At 39.9% G+C, this 20932-nt stretch overlaps 1 protein-coding gene across 1 annotated transcript in view; it reads right to left on the reverse strand.

The window, feature by feature from the left end:
- BAHCC1 (BAH domain and coiled-coil containing 1) overlaps positions 1-20932 on the reverse strand; it is a 1784093-nt gene that overhangs the window by 300650 nt on the left and 1462511 nt on the right. The window contains exon 18 of the mRNA XM_044085068.1: positions 3157-3491. Within this exon, the coding sequence (XP_043941003.1) occupies positions 3157-3491 (335 nt within the window). The remainder of the gene's footprint in view (positions 1-3156; positions 3492-20932) is intronic.

Below are 20932 nucleotides of genomic sequence, written 5' to 3' on the forward strand. Positions count from 1 at the left end.
TTTGTGGACTTGTAGGAGATTTTGGTTTTTGGATCTGAGTGAGTGGTTAGGTATGTAGAATTTTATGGATGTAGCGAGAGAGGGGCAGTTAGCAGGTTTGAAGATGAGCTTGTGGGCATTGGTAAGTTGTAGATATCTCAGGTAATTGGGAAGTTCAAGCCATTTGAGGGTGTGGAGGGAGTGGTAGTGGTGGGATGAGTTTTTTGAATTGGTTGCAAATTTGCAGATTTTGTGGTAACAGGATTCAAGTTTAGATCGTAGGCCAAGCTGGAGACTGGTGAACAGGGGAGCATCATACATAAGTGAGGGGAGAAGGAAGGTGGATGCAAGAGTTTGTCGGGTAGAGGGGCTGAGGTAGCGGTTGCGTCTGTAGAGGAGACCAATTGTTTGATGGGTTTCCATGATTGAGGAGTAAATATGGGTGTCAGATTTTAGGTCTTCATCGATGATGATGCCTAGAAGCTTGGTATTGGGAACATTATCCAGGGGGGTGTTATTCTGGCTATGTATGATGAATGATGCTTTGTCGATACTGGAGTTTCTGGTAAGAATAAAAATCATTAGTTTAGTTTTATTTGCGTTTAGGGCCAGATGGTTGGATTGCATCCAAGTTTCTGTTTTGGAGAAGGCTAACTGGATTTTTGATAGGAGTTCGGAAGGGGAGGAGGCTGAGGAGATGATAGTAGAGTCATCTGCATATTGGATGAGTGAGGATTTGGGGATGGAGTGGTGGAAGTTGTTGATGAATATGTTAAAGAGTAGAGGACCAAGAAGAGAAATATGAGCTGCTTTTCCATTGGTTAGCAAATCATGAAGTAGCTGATTTTATTTTACTTGAGAGAAATTATGTAGATAGTTGAGGAGAAGTCATCAGCTACCCCCTGAAGCAGTGCATACTTCCAGAAAATAAAATTCAGTCTAGATGAAGTGAAAACATTAAAACTGAAAGAAATCCAAGTTTAGAGAATGGTAGAAACACTCTTTTGACAAAAAAAAAATCATAACTAATAAAACTAGGACACAAATGCTTTCTGAAATATAAAAGGCATCCATTATTTAATGTCTGTGCCAAGGGATCCTTTGTCAATTATTCAAACAAATAATTCCATGGAAGTACACTAACTTACAAAGCTTTCATGACTACAAGCGCCATTTTATAATCAAATGAATAGGTTTGTAGGTTCATAAGTAAGTACTAGGCTACCAGCCCTTCCGGGCCACTTTAAGCCTAGCCAATTTCCCTTTTTGTGCTCAAATTAGCCTATCCTACTTGGTTAAAGATTGGCCTTACCCATCCCATGGTGGATAATTATAAACAACTCCAATAAGAATAATAGAGATCATATCACAGATAACATGAGTAGACCCATGCATGCATGGATTAAAGCATTTAGGACCTGCATTAGTAGTACAGGGAGAAGTCCGTGGGGAATTTTTCTCGTTGACATCCATAGATCAAAGCAGCTCTTGAATATGGATATGGATGAATTTTGTTTTATGTGAATGGGGATAATTACATAATGACCTTGTTAACATTTTTTCCTGATCTAAAACATATTCTTAGTAGATATAAACAGGACTTTCACAGAGCTTTCATAACATTTCAATTTTTGGACATTTTAGGTTCTGAGCTGAGCTGGTCTACTAGTGAAAAGTAACTGCAGTACTCAGAAGATAATCACCTAGTAATAATTCACTAATTTAACTTATTTATTTCTAAACATTCTAGCTATGCATGACTCTTTTCCAGCAGGGACATACAGAGAAAAATACAGTGAATACTACAACAAGAGTACAAACGATAGATATGAAAAACTAAGTTCAACTTCAAACATCTACACAACTTCGACAGAAAAAAACTTTTTTGTCAGGCTTACAGTAAACAATGTGAACTACGCCCTTTTTCAATTATTCAGGCAAATAATTCCATTCTGAAATATATTACTTAAGTATTAAGCCAATTACAGTCAATGATCTGATGTGACATACATTTGAAGTGATCAGAAGAAGCAGTTTAAGCACAAAAGAAATACCTGAGATATACAACACTACTAATAAGGCGCTTTTAGATAACTCATTCTTTCATTCATTTCCCAAAAGTTAACATCTATCTCAGCATTTAAATGCAAGGCAAAGAAACTAATCCTGGAAAGGGCACCAGCCCACTGCAGGGCACACATTCACATTCTCACTCCTACACAACACACAATTACTAGGATTAGAAAGATGGCAAATTTATTTAGTCTTTTGCTGCCTTTTATGTGGGATGCTCGCCTAAAGTTTGAGTGCTAAAGGTGGGACCACCACTGAAAAACTTTCAATCTCTTCTCTAACAAGAACCTGGTAAATATCCCCTTTACCCTCTATAATTATAACTCTAGGTTCGAGGGGAACACATTTTGAGAAGACTGATAGGAGAAAAGTCAAAGGATGGTCAGTAGCAATGAGCATGTCTTTATCCCTGGTCATAATGGTTTCCAATAAGGACAGTGCTAAAGGACCTAGAAGATTCTAACAGACAATCCAGGGGATGGAAAACCACCCACTGGGTTACTTAGAAAAGGAAAGGAAGGCCCATTCTGAATCATCCTCCTTTTTTTCAGGGGCCTTATCCCTTTATTTTTAGCTGGAGGATCAAATGCCAAAGTTGAACAAGTGGATAAAAAGACACATGCACCAGAAAGTTTGTTTTCTAAAGATCTGTCAAAGATCCTAATGTGACTTCTGAGAGTTTACAAAGCAAAATCCTGTCAAGCCTGACAGTACTTAACACTATTAAACAATAAAACATTAAAAAATAAACTAGTATGGCAGTTTTATTAAGTTATTTTCTACCACAGTTGCACTTCCTTTTTTTGTCTCACACACAAGCAATAACATTAAAAGGTGTTGGGGGGGGGGGGGACGACTAGCCAATGAAGGAGCGTGCTGGGATTTCATGTCCTTGGCTGGAAAAATGCATCAGATTAAAGGCCTATGTTCTACCCAGGCTCAAGTTACATGTCAAAGTTCTCAAGCTCATAGTATGCACCCTTCTTTATGCTGGCCACATCAAATGCCACATAATACTAAAACCTCTGACAGTAGCAGTGTTAAGGGTTTATGCATTCAGATAGAGGCAGTTTGTCAAGCAAAATAAGAAAGAACAAAGCTAACCTTAAAGGCCGACTGCAAGACTTTGCTTCTCCTGTTGACACTTTTCATTCGATTGTTAGAAACCTTTTCCCGTAATTCTTTTGCTGTGTGATGTGCTATATCATGAAGAAACAGGCTATCAGTGGGAAGAGGAGAAGCCAAATCAGACTGTAGTTTCTGATGAACCTTTGCCTTCACCTTAAAACCTTTCAGCTTTTTCTTGGTTTCATTTACTTTTACTCCATTCTTTTTCACTAACGGCAGTCTCTCATTTTTATCCACATTAATGTCTGAGTGGGCTCCATGCCCTGCAAGATGCTTTCCTTCTTTCTCTGTGTTGGTTGTTGTGAATTCTTCTGCAAAAGAAAAAAAATAACACCAACAGTAATAAAAAAGTAAATAAAACATGACTGAAATGAAAATGTGAAAAAAAACTATACTGAAGTTTTTCTTGATGTCAGGAATGAAAACTACTTGTATTCTTATTTTATTTAATCTCTCCTCAAACTTCACTCCAAATTGTTTACACATTAAATGATGTGGCTTGCATGATTAACCCATGGACACATGTCCTACCCAGTTTATAAGGTGCATATTAATCACCAATGCCCCAGCAGTTACAAAGCAAGACACCTCAAATCCAGCAAATATTCTTTGCATTTTGTAGGTAACGCACTCCTTTTCTAAGTAAATGGTTCTGTAGATGTCTATGTCATACAGTCTATATATACAAAAAACTACTGCAGGAAACAAGTTAGAGAGTTCAAACAGCCAGCAAAAGCAAACTCAAAGGGGTACGCAAAAGTATTTTTAACATATCCAAAGTTTATTAAAACTAAACAACGTTTTTGTCACCCTACTTGAGCAACTTCATCAGAATAAAATACAGAACACAGGTGTATTCATTTTTAAAATCTCGAGCAATAGGTGCCAAAAAGTACTAACCAATCAGTACTGAATCTCATAAATAATACATCAAGTAAGACACCACTAATGAAAACATTAAAAGGTCTTTGTAAACCTTTCCTAAAAAGTCTATAAAAGAACATGAAGCACAGGCAGCACGCAATAAAAAAGTTATACAACTGTGATACAGCAAGTACTACAGGTGTAAACACAAATTCCATTCATTGTGTCTGTATATATGATGTATAATAGATAAGCAAAAAGTGAACAAATCTAGATAAGCCAAAATACTGAATCACAATTATCTAAGATATATTAGTAAAGTATGTTAATAAAATAAAATAAGAGTACATAAGATAAAAGACCTTTGTTTATTTATCTCAAGCAGCTTTTTAGTTTAAGAAAACATGCAATGTTGCAATTGTCATTTAGACCTGGATGCGAGAAGGCGTTTAAAAATAATTGCCATTCCAATTCGCGGCATTCTAACATGAGGGAAGTAGGACCACCTCTCATGTTATGAGCAACATGATCAATGTAAAGGTGCTGTCGCTTTTGATGTATTTACACATCTTACAGGCTCCACAAGGAAAGCAGCCTGATGTTCTACTGTTTAGTCTCGTTCTATTTGCTTCCAAAAGACTTTTCAAGTTGGCTTCTCTTCTGTAAATAATCACAGGGTAAAGGCCAATTCTTTCCATTAGTGTATTATCTTTATGCATAAGGTACCAGTTTTTAAATAAAATAGATTTGACCAAAGCGCTGTCATTGTTGAATGCAGTAATAAAACTAGGTTTGAATGTAATACTAGTAGTAGCATGAACGACTACAGGTTGGTCACGACTAGAACCAGGGGCGCTATTTTGTGTGTTCACAGAAGCGCTCAATAGTTAAAGGCCAGTTGGTCAGGGCCACAAGAATGTGTTCTCTTGAAGATGACTTCTTAGAGGAATGTAAACTGTTGGAAAGGATGTTTGTTAACAGAGGGTACCCTAAAAACTTGGTTTATGATTTAATTGTGGAAGTTAAAGACAAACGTAGGTCAGGCATTTTTTTCACCTATTTTGAACAATAAGTTGGTTAAAAACAACCTGGATATGGTTGTGACCAATGTTGCTAATGATTTAGCTATAGGGAACACACAAAATAGCGCCCCTGGTTCTAGTCGTGACCAACCTGTAGCCGTTCATGCTACTACTAGTATTACATTCAAAACTAGTTTTATTACTACATTCAACAATGACAGCGCTTTGGTCAAATCTATTTTATGTAAAAACTGGTACCTTATGCATAAAGATAATACACTAATGGAAAGAATTGGCCTTTACCCTGTGATTATTTACAGAAGAGAAGCCAACTTGAAATGTCTTTTGGAAGCAAATAGAATGAGACTAAACAGTAGAACATCAGGCTGCTTTCCTTGTTGAGCCTGTAAGATGTGTAAATACATCAAAAGTGACAGCACATTTACAATAGCTAGTAAAAAATATCAGATTTTACACAAGTTTGATTGCAATTCTAAAAGTGTTATATATTTAGCTGTTTGTAAAAACTGTCCTGCATTTTACATGGGAAAAACAGATAGAAAGTTCCGTGACAGGGTTTATGAGCACTCTTATGCAATCATTAAGTACAAAGTTGAAAATGCTTTAGCTAAACATATCAGTTTAAAACCAGATCACTCTTTTCAATTCGTAGCTATTGATCATGTTGCTCATAACATGAGAGGGGGTCCTACTTCCCTCATGTTAGAATGCCGCGAATTGGAATGGCAATTATTTTTAAACGCCTTCTCGCATCCAGGTCTAAATGACAATTGCAACATTGCATGTTTTCTCAAACTAAAAAGCTGCTTGAGATAAATAAACAAAGGTCTTTTATCTTATGTACTCTTATTTTATTTTATTAACATACTTTACTAATATATCTTAGATAATTGTGATTCAGTATTTTGGCTTATCTAGATTTGTTCACTTTTTGCTTATCTATTATACATCATATATACAGACACAATGAATGGAATTTGTGTTTACACCTGTAGTACTTGCTGTATCACAGTTGTATAACTTTTTTATTGCGTGCTGCCTGTGCTTCATGTTCTTTTATAGACTTTTTAGGAAAGGTTTACAAAGACCTTTTAATGTTTTCATTAGTGGTGTCTTACTTGATGTATTATTTATGAGATTCAGTACTGATTGGTTAGTACTTTTTGGCACCTATTGCACGAGATTTTAAAAGTGAATACACCTGTGTTCTGTATTTTATTCTGATGAAGTTGCTCGAGTTGGGCGACGAAAACGTTGCTTGGTTTTAATAAACTTTGGATACGTTAAAAATACTTTTGCGTACCTCTTTGGGTTTGCTTTTGCTGGCTGTTTGAACTCTCTAACTTGTTTCCATACAGTCTATATGTACCTTAACTTGACATTGTAGATGTGCCTCTGGGAAAAACTGTCTAGCCATTATTTATTTATTTATTTTACATTTGTTGACTGGAATAGTCCGACTGGACACACATCCATTTTCAACGGAGGCCCGGGGAAAAAAGCTCCAAAGGTAGTTACAAAAGCAAACAAAACATAATATAAATTAAACACAGTTTACAGACTCTGTTGTTATATCAACTTACTACACCTGCTTCTCTTAAGAATAACAGCTTATTCACCCAGTTAGCTTTTGCTCATCTGAATTTTTGTTTTGCTATACAATTCCCAGTACCATAACTAGACTGGGACAAAGGGAGTGCAGTCAGGGGGCACAATCGGCAGTATTAATAATTACCTATCAGGAGCAAGTGCGGTACTGCAAATTAGTTAACCTCGTTTGGGTAGGACTGCTCTTATGCCCTATCACTGGCAATCACTACAGCACTGCCAAATGAATGGATTTAATAGATTACAGTGATCAGACTGCTGTTGGTCTTTACTACTGTTTAGCAGTTTAGAGGAGATTCTCTCTTTTTGAAAGATTATGCTCGTTATGTCTGTGATGGTTTGCTGTGATGTAGTAATGTCAGTTGTAATGCTTCTTATAATGTTTTGCACATTGAGTCTGGTGAAATGAAATTTTTCTCAGTTTGTACTGTTATATGAAATATGAATGATAATAAAGTTCACTTTGATTGTTTTTCATTTGGTCTTCAAATTAGGAAGACTTTTTTTTTTGTTCTTCAGCTTTGAGTTGCGGGGGTCACATTGTGGGAACTGCCTAGTGCAGCAAAGAAAAAAAACAGTCACAGCAACGTACCAATAAACTAATTTAATGTGCAACGCTTTCAGGTAACACAGATCCTTCCTCAGTGCTAATATCAGTTCAAATTATCACGCTTAAATAGTAACTTCGTTAACACACACAGCCACTGAAAAATCAAATAATCAATCAATTAAAACATTCAGGCAACATTTAAAAGCATAGCACAAGTTATCTTAAAATTGTTTGTTTTGACCTAAGTACAGGTTTTAATGTAACAGTTTGATTTATACCAGGTAAACAGTCAGCCTGCAGCTGTAAAATCCAATTGTATTCCTTAACTTCAAGTTTGTTATTTAAGTCACCTCTCCTAATAGTTTTGTTAATGTTGATAACCCTAAAATTAAAAATATAATGAAGAACCAGCTTCATGATTGTGCTTAGCTAAAGAATTAGTTAATATACCCCAATGTCAGAATTATGTTCAATAATTCTGTCCTTTAGGCATCGTGCCGACTTCCCAACATAAAAACTTGGGCATTCTTTACATGTACCAAGATATACAACAAATCTGGTGTTACAACTGCCTAGCCCACCAATTGACCTAGCTACAGCTTTGCCAATACAAAACAGCCATAAAAGTAATCAAATACAACAGCATATGCAATAAAGGATTTTAAGCCCAAACTGCAAAAAGTCACACAGGAAGCCTTTTCCTCTGTTGAAACTTGGTTATCCGATGCCCAATTAATACTCAACCCAAACAAAACTAAGCTACTCATCTTCCAACCCACCAAACATATTCAAAACAACTCTCACTTTAACATCACAGCAAAAGACAACACCACTATATACCCAACTGAACACACCAAATTGCTAGGAGTGGAAATAGACAATAAACTAAAATTTGACATTCACATATCCATAACCATAAAAAAAGTCCACAAAAAACTAGGAGCGCTATACAGAAATAAGCAACTTCTCACCAAAGCAGCAAAGATTTCAGTAGCAAATTCCCACCTTATTTCCACCCTACTTTATGCCTCTCCAATATATACGAACCTAAGGCAATGCAATCTAAACAAGCTAGTGTCCTGCTACAACAAAATCGCCAAATTCGCCACAGGGGCATCCTACTGTAGTCACCACTGTCTCTCACTTACTGAACTGGGCTGGCTTGAACTCCCTCACCTCCTTCAATGATATCAACTCTCACTCGCCCACAAACTAGTAAACCATCCACTAAATGTCCCATCCCTCCAGAATCTACTCCAACCCTATCGCACCACCAGACCACTAAGATCCAGCAACAAAAATCACTTGCAGATCACTAAAGCCAATAACTCTGCTGGTGAAGCACTATTCTCTTGCTCCATAGCCAAATTATGGAACTCCCTCCCACCCACAATTACCTCCATACCATCATGTACCCACTTCAAAACTTTAATAAAAGCACACCTAAAAACATGCTGGCTGTGCCCTTGCAACTCCCACTCTAATATCACCCACCCCATCCAACCACTACCTTTCTTTCCACTCCACTAACTACCTTGACTATAGCAAGCTCAGATGCTCATAAGCCTAGTACTTATTATACAGCAGGAACTTCTTATTGTAACATTTGTTAATGTCTGTTATATACTTCACAGATAGATTCTAGTTGTCTACTGATGTACTATGTTCTTCATCTGTAAATATGTTGTAAGCAATTGCTATGTAAATTGTTAATCGCTATGTAATCCAGTGTAACTACTGCCTGTTTGTTTTAACTGTGGAGCTTTTCTCCCCGGGCCTCCGCTGAAAATGGACCTACGTCTAGTCAGACACTCCCGGTCAACAAATATAAATAAATATATAAATAAAGGGACAATCCCAGTGTTTAAAATTAGGGTCCGAGTTAAGCTGACAGAAGTCACACTCACTTCGACACGTCATTTCATTCCCACCCACAGTGTAATTTTACTTTTAAATATCCTGTAAATTCCCAGTTCCAGTCTTGTTTCAGCTCCTAGGATAAACTAATCTTTGACTTGTATTCCTCTCTAACTTGCATTGGTTTGGGGAACTATGCTCCCAGCTCCTGGCCCATATTTAAAATAAAGAAAGCTGTGCCAGGGAAAAGGGACATCAGAGTATACTAATTTTTAAATTTTGCATCACTCGTGCCTCCACAGATGTACAATCAGCCCGCTTGTAAAAAATAGTGCATCTGTCTAGTAGTATTCAGAAATCAGCACATATCAAACTAGAAGCTGAAAATGAACAGAAGACTGTCTCTACTAATGCTCCAACTGTCAGTCACACACTTGCTTTCTATGGAATTACTAGCAAGTCAGAAAGTCACTACACCAGGCTAGTATTCAAAAGTAAGAATAAAATAAAACATGAAAGAAAGAAAAATATGGTTTCCACTACTGTTTGCCTAACTCAGATGCTTTCTATAGGCAGACGCCATGCCATAAAATTGTTGTAGATGGCCAGGATTCACAATTACCACAGAATAAAATATGAAATGAAAGAAACAAAAAAACTCTGTTTACTAATGTTTTAAAAGCCTTGTATTACTGAGGTGCTTTCTAGAGTAGCAGCAGCAGTCAGGTCATAAAATGCCTGAAAGGCTACTTGCATACCTCTCAACCATACTGAATTTCTCAGTCGTCTTCTCTTTCAGGTATTCCCATTAGGGGTCGCCACAGCGGATCATCTGTTTCCATTTCTTCCTGTCCCCTACATCTTGCTCTGTCACACCAACCACCTGCATGTCCTCTCTCATCACATCCATAAACCTTATAGGTTTCATAGGTGCGTACTAGGCTAATAGCCCTGGAGCCTTTACAAGCCTAGCCCATAGGATTACCCTGGCATTGTGCCACCCAACCTTAGTTCCTAGTGCCTCTGACGAGTAGAGTCACTGGAGTGATCCCTGGAGTGAATTTTCTATTTCCCATCCACTCATCAAGATTTCTCTTGAAGAGGGCCAGTGAGGTGCTCTGCTTGACATGTACGGGAAGTCTATTCCATAGCATGGGCAGTCTCTGGGTTATGAACCTGTCCCTCCAGCATGTTCTGTTGACTGTGGTAATGAGGTTGAGGTCTCTGGAGCGTGTGGTGTGGAGGGATTGGGATTTCTTTAGATGTAGCATTTCTAACAGAGCTGGATCAGACATGGCTTTGTAAGTCAAGCAGAGATTGCCTCTAAGTAGGCGATAAGAGGCAGAGAATAGTTAGAGTTTTTTTAGTCTGACCATATAGGACAAGCGTTTAAAGCCTAGGATCCTCTTTGTGAGGTACCTTTGCGGCCTCTCCAGTTGTTGCAGGTGTCTAGTGAGGTACATGCCAAATGGGGCATTGTACTCGATGATTGCCCTAATGAGGGAAGAGTAGAGGGAGACAATGACCTCTTTCTTCCTGGATGCAAAACCCTTAGTAATGAGATGTGCCATATGGAAGGACTTTCTGACCACAGTGGCAACGTGGTGGTCAAAAGAGAGGTTGCTGTCAACCTGTGTTCTCAGACCTCTTATAATGCCTTCTGTGTTCAGTGGACTACCATCAATGTGGTAATTCAAGAGAACCGGGTTTTTCCCAAAGTGGATGAAGACACATTTTTTGGCATTGAGCTTAAGACCATGGTTCTGACACCAGTCATTGGTCTCATTGAGGCCTTTCTGTAGGATGTCAACATCACTTGGGGAGTTAGTAATAGCTCCCAACTTGCGATCATATGAGAACTTTGTCAGCCAGAGTCCCTTCGTGTTGGCCTGGACTTCAGAGAAGTAGATACCAAACAGGAGAGGACCCAGAACCGAACCCTGTGGGACTCCACTCGTGACTGGTCAGCAGTCTGACTTGGAGTCAGCTACTTTCACACTGTGGGTTCTATCTGTGAGCCAGTTTGCAACCCACCTAGTGATATAGGGGTTGATGCCTAGCTTAGTACTTTTTTATGATTCCTGATTGGGGAATGGTATCAAAGGCCTTGGCCAGATCAAGGTAGGCTGTATGAAACACCTTCCCTTCATCCACAGCTCTGGTGACTGACTCAAAGAAGTCGCCCAAGTTGAGCAGGCATGATCTACCCTTCACAAAACCAAACTGTGTAGGATCCAGAGTTTGGAGACTCCTTATATCCTTGTTTATTAGGTCCATGATGACGCGTTCCATAGCTTTGCATATCAGACTCATCAGTTTAATGGGGCGATAGTTCCTGGGGTCTGTAGTCGCTCCACCTTTGTGGAGAGGGATGACTGTAGCAGTGTGCCATTAGGTAGGAACAAAGCCTGACGTGATACTATGACTGAACAGAGCACACAGGTGAGATGCCAGTTCACTCTGTAGTTCATGTAGAACACAGCCAGGGATAGTGTCAGGTCCCACAGAGGCTGTATTCTTGGCCTTGGACGGTGCTGTTTTAACCTGTGCAGCAGTAAGATTGGGTGCCTGACAAATTACTGGTATTGTGATTGGTCCTTTTGGGGGGGGTGTGTTAAAGTTAGCACTGATTCTGTCCGCCTGTATATATGCAATATCTGCTGCCTCAGTATAGGAGAAACCATTGTGCAGTAGCTCAGAGCAAATCTGGGTATTGCTATGAAAATTCTTTACATAACTATAGAAGGCCTTGTGGTTGTCTTTATTATCTGCTGCAATTCTGTTTTCATAGCTAGCTTTAGAGGATTTGATGAGGGAGCTCAACCTTTTGTTGAGGCTGATAAGGGAGTTTTTCCAATCTTGGGGCTTCACCTTATTCCGCATCAGTTTCCTCCTTCTATTGTAGAGTTTGTTTATGGAAGGGAACCACTAGATTGGCTTCCTTTTTTTTTTTTTTTTGAGGACAGCGTCTTCATTCTATTAGGTATGGTAAGATCCATGCATTTGTGTACATATTCGTACAGTGCACTGGTGTATGACTTAGCGGTCATGCAACTATTCTCCATTTGCATGGGTGCTGTGAAGTTACCCACCTCTGTTTTTAGGAGCCCAAAGTTAGCTTTGGAGACGTTTATCATGGTGGTTACCTTTGTTAGGGGGATGGGGGTGGGAGTGGGAGGGATGTGGATTTCCAAGGTGATTAGCTTGTGATGGGATCTAACCAGGGAGGAGCTGAATATTGGTGTAGAACAACGGTTGCCCATGTTAGTAATGACCAAGTTAAGGATGTTGCTATCTCTAGTGGGGGGGGCCTGGTCCACGGCATTGGAATTAATGAATTCCAGAAACCGTTGGGCAAGTGTATTGGTACATGAGTAGTTTTTCCAGTAAATGGAGGGGTAACTGAAGATGCCTAGTATAAGCTTGTTAGGTTGGACCCTAATATTTTCCAGGGTGCTTAGGAATGTGGAGTGTGAATCTTGGGAGATGGTTGGGGGCCTATAGCAGGCTACAACCTGAATCGCTGTCTTACCCAATATTAGCTGCACCTGAAGTATCTCAGATGCGTTATGTTGGGCTACCAGTCTGGAGGTGTGCACATCCTTTATGAATATGGAAACACCACTGCCTTTGTATCTTCGGTCCAAGTTCTGGGGCCGAAAGGTGTAGAATGAGTTATAGCATGGTAGTGCAGGGGTGCTTCCTTCTGCCTTGAACCAGGTCTCTGTTACAGCACAAATGTCGATGTTCTCCATTTTAAGGAGTACTTCCAAAGAGTGCATGTTGAGATTTTGACTTCTAGTATTGAGCAGAATGACCCTCAAATTGCATTTGTTTGCAGCTGTTACGGTGGTAATTTGGTCTTTGGAACACCACCTAAAAAAGGCACTAAGGGATGGCAAGAGCCTTGGCCAGTATCCAGAAGCCCAGTGGTGACAGATGCAGGCCATCTCTGGCAAAGCATCGAGGTCTGTCAATTATGTCATCCCAGGCAGACAGATAATGGATCCCCTTAGAATGACACCAGAAACTTAGTCAGTTGTTGAAATCAATCATTTTCTGCTTGTACTGTGGTATCACTCTGGGTGATGGTAGGATGCTGCTCAGGGCTAGGGTCATACCCACCTGGGCTACATAATCTGAGAGCTCCTCCATGTCTCTTTTCATGTAGTTCAGGGAGGTACATCTCAGGTCATTCACACCCACAAGTACAATGACAGAGTCAGATTTGTACCTGTTGTTGAGGGACCTGAGTGCGTGCGTTATGTGGTGGATTCTGGCGCCTGACAGGCAGCTGACTGTTACTTTCTCCTTATTCAACCTAGTGAGTGGGACAACAGTGTGCCTCACTATCGAGTCACCTATGACTAGTGTGTTGGGCATGCTGTTTTGCCTTAGGGGCTTTGGTTGAGTGGCACACTGTTTAGGAGAGCTGTGTGTCTCGTGATTAGTGTTGTGCTGTGGTGGTTGAGTGCCCTTGGTTAGATTTTTATTGAGAGCCTCCGCGAAGGTGGTTGTGTGGTTTGTGTTTTTATGTGAAGGCAATGCTGGTGTGCGTTCTAGAGGGTGTTCCATGTGGTGTGGTGCAAATGTTGACTTTCTCCTCTTGACCAGCTATTCTGGTCTTAGCTGGTGAGTGTGTGGCATCCAATTTGGACATATAAGTGCATCTCTCACAAGTCTGAGTGTTGGGGGGTAAGGGGAGAGGGTTGTCAGTGTACATGAGGCAGTTGCTACACTGCCTCAGGATGCCCAAGTTCACCAGGTTAATAGGAGAAAACACAGGGAACTGACCTTTAGACATGCCTGGAGGGGTGGGCATTAATAAGTACTGGAGCTGTTTCCTTGTAAAATGTTTAGTACTGGTAGCACTTTTGTGTACATCTTAGGCCTTCCTCTTTTTCTCTTACCTGGCAGCTCCATCCTTAGCATCCTTTTCCCAATATACCCAGCATCCCTCCTCAGCACATGTCCAAACCAACACAATCTCGCCTCTCTAGTTTTGTCTCCAAACCGTCCAACCTGAGCTGACCCTCTAATATACTGATTCTTAATCCTGTCCATTCTCGTCACAGCCAGTGCAAACCTTAACATCTTTAACTCGGCCACATCCACCTCTGACTCTTGCCTTTTTGTCAATGCCACCGTCTCCAACCCATATAACATAGCTGGTCTCACCACTCTCTTGCAGACCTTCCCCTTTCACTCTTACCGGTACCCGCCTGTCACAAATCACTCCTGACACTATTCTCCACCCATTCCACCCTGCCTGTACTCTCTTCTTCACCTCTCTCCCACACTCACCATTACTCTGAACTGTTGATACCAAGTACTTAAACTCATCCACCTTTGCCAGCTCTACTCCCTGCATCCTCACCATTTCTCTATCCTCACTCTTATTTTTCTCAGTATTTCACATTTTTGGGGGTAAAATAATAGGGTGCCATGAATTCTCAAGTGGCCCCTACAAATCCCAATTTTCTTTCTTTCTTTTATTTACATACTGATGTCAACATGCATTGCTTGCTGCCAGAGTAACTTATGCCATTTTTCTAACCTGCAGACACAAGCAGGAGTTATCATTACAATAAAATGTACTGCACATATGGTTGTACCATTAAAACTTTGTCAAAGAGGAAGCTAAAGGTGCTCCCATGAGTTTCAATCAAAGTTAAAACTAGTAAGATGTAAACTTTTTAAAACACTAACTTATTCGGACTTCACCTAAAATTATACCTTTTACATAACTTGTTATGCAATGGTTAAAACTAAACCTAATACCATTAACAGCACGTTCTTGGCACATAGGACTACAGACAATATTTGCAGTCTTAGTGTCCTTAAGAATCATTGCCATACATATATATTTTTCCTGAGTAAAACTGGCTCTTAACCAGAATAAACAAACACATTTTAGTCATTTATCAGCCTCTTTTTTCGTAAGTAATTGTGAGCGTGTGTGTGTGTGTGTGTGTGTGTGTGTGTGTGTGTGTGTGTGTGTGTGTGTGTGTGTGTGTGTGTATGTCTGTGTGTGTGTTTTCTTTGCTTTGGAGACCAATACCGAAAAGTCAAAGTAATGTTTCTTGGTTTGCTTGTATTTCAAATGTCCTAATTTTGATGTGCTGTTCTGACGTTATTGCTCGTTTCCTTCAGATTTACTGAAGATTTTAGTAAAGTCTGGGATCTTAGCAGACACCTAAATTACAAACCATATGGTGGATGAAATAAGCTGTTAAAATATCCTGTCAGTAATATATCATATAAAATAGTTAGAGGCAAATTAAAGAAATAGAAGGCCATCTGCACTGTATGCTGAAGTGTCAGGGTCTATATTATATTTTCAAACATCAAACACCATATGGTCCACACCATATGAGCGATGCTCGAAATTTTGAAAATATAACAAAAAAATAAAAATAAAAAAACTATATTTACCTAAACGCTGTAGGCAGGGGGACAAGCCCCCCCCCCCGCACCCCCTCTACTTAAATATTCCTACTCCAAGATCGCACTGCATTGAAGTAAAGGGAAAATATTCCCTATGGCGATTTCCATGTTACGTGCGATGTTTCGACCAATCGGGTTCGCTCAATACGCATTTGCCGTTTGTAGTTTTCGATCACGCAATAGGAACCCAAAGTGTCAGCCCCTTACATCTGCAAGTGCAATCAGAGGTAAAGAAAGACGGAAGTAATCAGAGCAAAGGTCTCAAATCGGTTACATTTTGGTCTAAAAAATATATTGTTTCTGACTTTTTGAAGTGGCATAGACCGTAACTGCATTTAATTATCATTATTTGGTGTCTGTAATCCAGGCCGTGGTGGTGCAGCGGCTAGCATTGTTGCCTCACAGTAAGAGGGTCTTCAGTTTGATTCTCAGCTGGAGTGCCTTCTGTGCGGAGTCTGCTGTCCTCCCTACTGCTAAGTGAGTTTTAAAGACAGGCAGAGAGGTGTGTGTGCGTTTTCTGTGAAAGTCGGGGGCCAGGTTGGCAACTCGGCACCGTAAAAACTCCACTGACACTCAATCTGCAGACCGGTGATCCCCTAATATTTTCTCATTTTTGCAGTCTCTAATCCACCATCTTATTATAGGTTCATAGGTTCATACTAGGCTATCTGCCCTACGGCATTTATAAGCCTAGCCAGAATGTGTTTGGCTTTCGCCACCCATTTTAAAATAATTTTGCTATGCCCTATTTCGAGGTTAGTATACTGTGCCTCTGTCTAACAGTGACACAGAAGTGATACCCGGGGTAAACCTACGATCTCCCATCCACTCATCAAGATTCCTCTTGAAGAGAGCCAATGAGAGACTCTGCCTAACCTGGACTGGGATTTTATTCCAGAGTGAAGGGAGCCTCTGGGTTATGAATCTGTCCCTCCAGCATGTCCTATTTATTTCAGTGCTGAGGTTCAAGTCTCTTGAGCACGTAGCTCGATGGGATTTGGATTTTCTGAGGTGCAGCATGTCCATTAATTCCGGGTTGGACATGGCTTTATACGTCAGGCACAGATCGCCTCTGAGCAGGCGGTATGCCACGGAGTAGAGCTGGAGTTTCTTTAACCGGGCAGCATATGGCATCTGTTTGAGCCCTTTGATCCTCTTGGTGAGGTACTTTTGGGGTCTTTCCAATTGCTGCAGGTGTCTGGTAAGGTACATCCCAAAAGGGGCATTGTACTCAATTATGGGCCTGATGAGGGATGAGTAAAGAGGCACGATGACCTCCCCTGATCTAGATGTGAATCCTTCATGATTAGGTGGGCTATATAAAATGTTTTTCTAACCACTTTGGCCACGTGGTTGTCAAATGAGAGATTGCTATCAACTTGGGTCCCCAGGTCCCTAATTACTTCTTCTGTACTTAATGGATTACCACCTATGGGGTAATTTGTGGACACTTTGTTTTTGCCAAAGGGGATGACTATACACTTTTTGGCGTTTAGCTTGAGGCCATGGCTCTGGCACCAGTTGTCGGTTTCTATGAGGCCCTTTTGGAGGATGCTTGTGTCGGCTGGAGTGTCGATTATGGCGCCCAGTTTGCAGTCATCTGCAAACTTGGTCAGCCACAGTCCTTCCGTGTTGGCCTGTACCTCCGAGAAATATATACCGAACAAGAGAGGTCCCAGGACTGAGCCTTGTGGGACGCCACTTGTAACTGGTTTGGAGTCTGACATGGCTCCAGCAATTCTAACCATGTGGGTTCTGTCCTTGACCCAGTTTGCAACCCATCTAGTGACATAGGGGTTTATATTTAAGCTGGTGAGCTTATCTATAATGCCCGAGTGGGGTATTGTATCGAAGGCTTTTGCGAGATCCAGGTAGACTGTGTGGACCACCTTCCCCTCGTCAATGGCCTTAGTGACTGTTTCAAAGAAATCAACCAGGTTTAAGAGGCAGGATCTGCCCTTAACAAAGCCAAACTGGGTAGGATCCAGTGTCTGTAGGTCTCCAATATCTTTATTTATCTTAAATAGTGTCAGTTTAATAGGACAGGGCAATTTTTTTTGAGCGAAAAATCAGCGACATCTCTTAAACCTCGAAAGCTTAGAGATGTGTGAAGCTGAATCCCAGCGATATGCTTGGTGAATATGATTTTGGGCTTAGGTACTTCCTGCATAGGTTGTTCTTGTCGTTTTGGTATGCATTCATACAGAAAATTATCTTGAATACTTTCAAAATGGATTGTGGATGGTTAGGTGATAATAACCAGATAATGCTAATATCTTGAAAATTAAGTGACAAGAAATGGACTGTGTAAATATAACCAATTAACATTGAAATGGGACATCATGGGAGGTGGCTGCACTAGGAAGAACGCAGGGAAATGAGCATGATGCTTCATGAGCTGTTAACTCCACAAGAAAAACAAAACAAACAGCTAAACTGCCAATGCTAGCTGAAGGTACGTAGTAGCAGCCCCGAGAGTAAGAGACATGAATGCTGATGCTGCTTCTGTGGAAATACCTTGGTGGCTCCCGAAAAGATCCTTGTGTGGGATGGTAGTCGTAGTCCTGTAAGTAACCACAACCCTTCACTGATATGACACCCGGTGCAGACCATGATCCACTCATGCAAGTGTAAGCTTTCCATTGGAGCCATTAGATCGCTCCAGGTGAATGGGAATTGCTACTTCAAGAAGGGTGTCCCAGAGATAAGTCAGGTAAACATGAAAGGAATAACTTGGGAATCGGTGTGTTTGTGTGTGTATAGAGTAGTAGTCCTTTTTTATGTGAATGAATACTAAACTGAGCAATGCATAAATGGTCACTAATGCAGTTTATTGGAGTTGTACAGCATAAATTAACCAGCTTAATACCTTGTTAATTCTATAAGTTGTTGATCTGTAGGTTAATAATGAGCATGGTATGTGTGAATCATGGACTTCGTGTATGTGAAAGCCAACAGTAAAGAATTTCATTAGCAGCAGCTACCAGTGCACAAGAAAGCATTTGCCATGAATGATTCTGTGGTAAATTTTAGGAATATCAATTTTGTCTTTTCAGCACTATCCATTACAAAATAATTGCTTTAACTGCCCCCATGCTTTTGAAATAACCAGTGTAAACAACAATGGCTAGATTATGGTTATAGTATAGCCAATATGTATTACTTGATATTTCCTTGGTTGTGGTTAAGCTCTCTAAAGTGAGGTTGCAGCTGTTTGTATGCACAATAATGGGAAGAATGAGGTAGGCAGTTATGCCTGGAAATCAAAACATGTTGTAAACCTGTATACACCAGTAGCAGTGTCAGGTAACGCAAATGGGTGAGGGGAGTATGCTCAAGTCTTATGTTTTGCTATAGGTGCATAATTTGGCCTATCATGCTTTATATTGGTTTGGTCACCATCAGTGTGTTTGCAATTGTCTCATCTCACCTCAAGGAAGAAATGTTCTGTTCTTCAGAATAGATAGCTGTTGAACTAGTTTGATTGAGAGTTACCCCACTCAAAGACTTTGCATTCACAAATAAGTAATTTGCTGAATTAAATGTTTTTTAGTAGTTTTATGAAAATGATTCTGTTGACTCTCCTTTATTTGTGGCTTTTACAATAGTGGTTAATGACAGCAGAACTCTGCAGGTAGCAATTTAGTGTAGAAGCAGTTAATTTTATTTTTATAAAAGAAAACTGTATTTTAGTTTTTCGCATCTGCAAAGTTTGATGATTCAAGTTCAAATGTTAATATAAATAAAATGTTATTGTTCTGTTTATTTTGTATTTAATATTTTGCTTGTTTTTCAGTTTGCTTTTAAACGTTGGTATCCCGCAAGTCCATTGTAGTAGGTGAGGTTACATAATTATGTATGCAAATCTTATGCTAATCAGCATACAGATTTGTACCTATTTTTCATGGGCCTTTGTCCAGATTTTTGATGTTTCTAGGTTGACAGGTATGGCTACTTTTCTAAAAGAGTAAAATGCACAGATTAAACTAATTAATGTCTCACAGGGACAGCTGTTGTCAGTACAACTGCAATTTGAGATGGAAGTTGGCCAACACTTTGAAACTTCTTTCAAGCACTCTTCCCCCATCCCCTCAGCCAAAGGTGAGCATGCTCAGAAAGGCAAACCTGAAATGTAAACAAAGGCTGAATCAAAACAAAAAAAATTCCTGGGAATGTCCCTTTAATGCAAGCTTAACAGTGCTTACTAAAGCATGTGACCAACAGCAAGTATATCACTGTAGTATACTTTACTTACAAAAAGCTCAAAGTGGACTTTTATAAGAGAAAAATTACCGTCTGATGTAAATATACAGATTTAACATATGGACAGGTGATCTCCTTCAAATAATCGAATTACATTTGTCATAAAAAATTGTTTTTTAAGAACTTGTAAGAAGTAAGGTTTCAATTCGAACCTGAAAGTGAGATATACCTAAAATGTCTGCGTACATTCCTTACAATTACTTTTATGACACACACACAGTAATAAATGTTACAGACTTTGTAAGATTTATGTCTCTCTTGTCTGAGTTTGTAAGATTCTGGGAGTAGAGCAATTCACTTAGGCGATCTCTGCTTAACATGCAAGGCCATGTCAAACCCAGAGCTGTTGGACATGCTACACTTAAAGAAATCCCAATCCCTCAGAGCTACACGCTCCAGGGATCTAAACCTTGTCATCACAATAAACAAAACATGCTGGAGGGATAGGTTCCTGACCCAGAGACTCCCCAGACTCTGGAATAGATTGCCCATACATGTCAAGCAGAGTGCCTCTTTGGACCTCTTCAAGAGGAACCTTGACGATTGAATGGGAGAAAGGAAATTCACCCCAGGGATCACGTCAGTCGCTCTGCTAGACAGGGGTCCAGGAAAGTAAATAATGTGGGAAGAAATAGCCAGGGAATTGTTATGGCTAGGCTTGTATAGGCCCTAGGGCTTATAGCCTAGTACCAACCTATGAACCAACCTATGAACCTATGCAAAAATGAACTGTTTAAAAGTGTTTGGCAATCTCGGGAATGTTTCTGATATGACACTATGACCTTGGGAGGATTTAAATGTTTTACTTGAGGTTACTCTTATGCTGACTGACACATGATTATTCATACTGAATTCATGAAAGTATGCCTACATGCATCTGGAAATGTCTATAGCAGACATCCAGAAAGCTGAGCCTGTCACTGCTTCTGTTTCCATTTCTCTATAATGTTTTGAAATGCCAAAAATCTGAACTTTGGAAATTTTGAGAAAAATTACTTGCATGTTTTTATTAATGATCAATACTGCTGGCAAAACAGAAAACCTACTGTGCTTGATCACTTGTCTGTGCTTCATCATATTTCTCTGATTATTAATAAACTATGCTTTCATATTTCACCAC

Source organism: Protopterus annectens, chromosome 10.part0, assembly GCF_019279795.1.
Source record: "Protopterus annectens isolate FY-2018-M chromosome 10.part0, PAN1.0, whole genome shotgun sequence".
Classification (NCBI taxonomy): Eukaryota; Metazoa; Chordata; order Ceratodontiformes; family Protopteridae; genus Protopterus; species Protopterus annectens.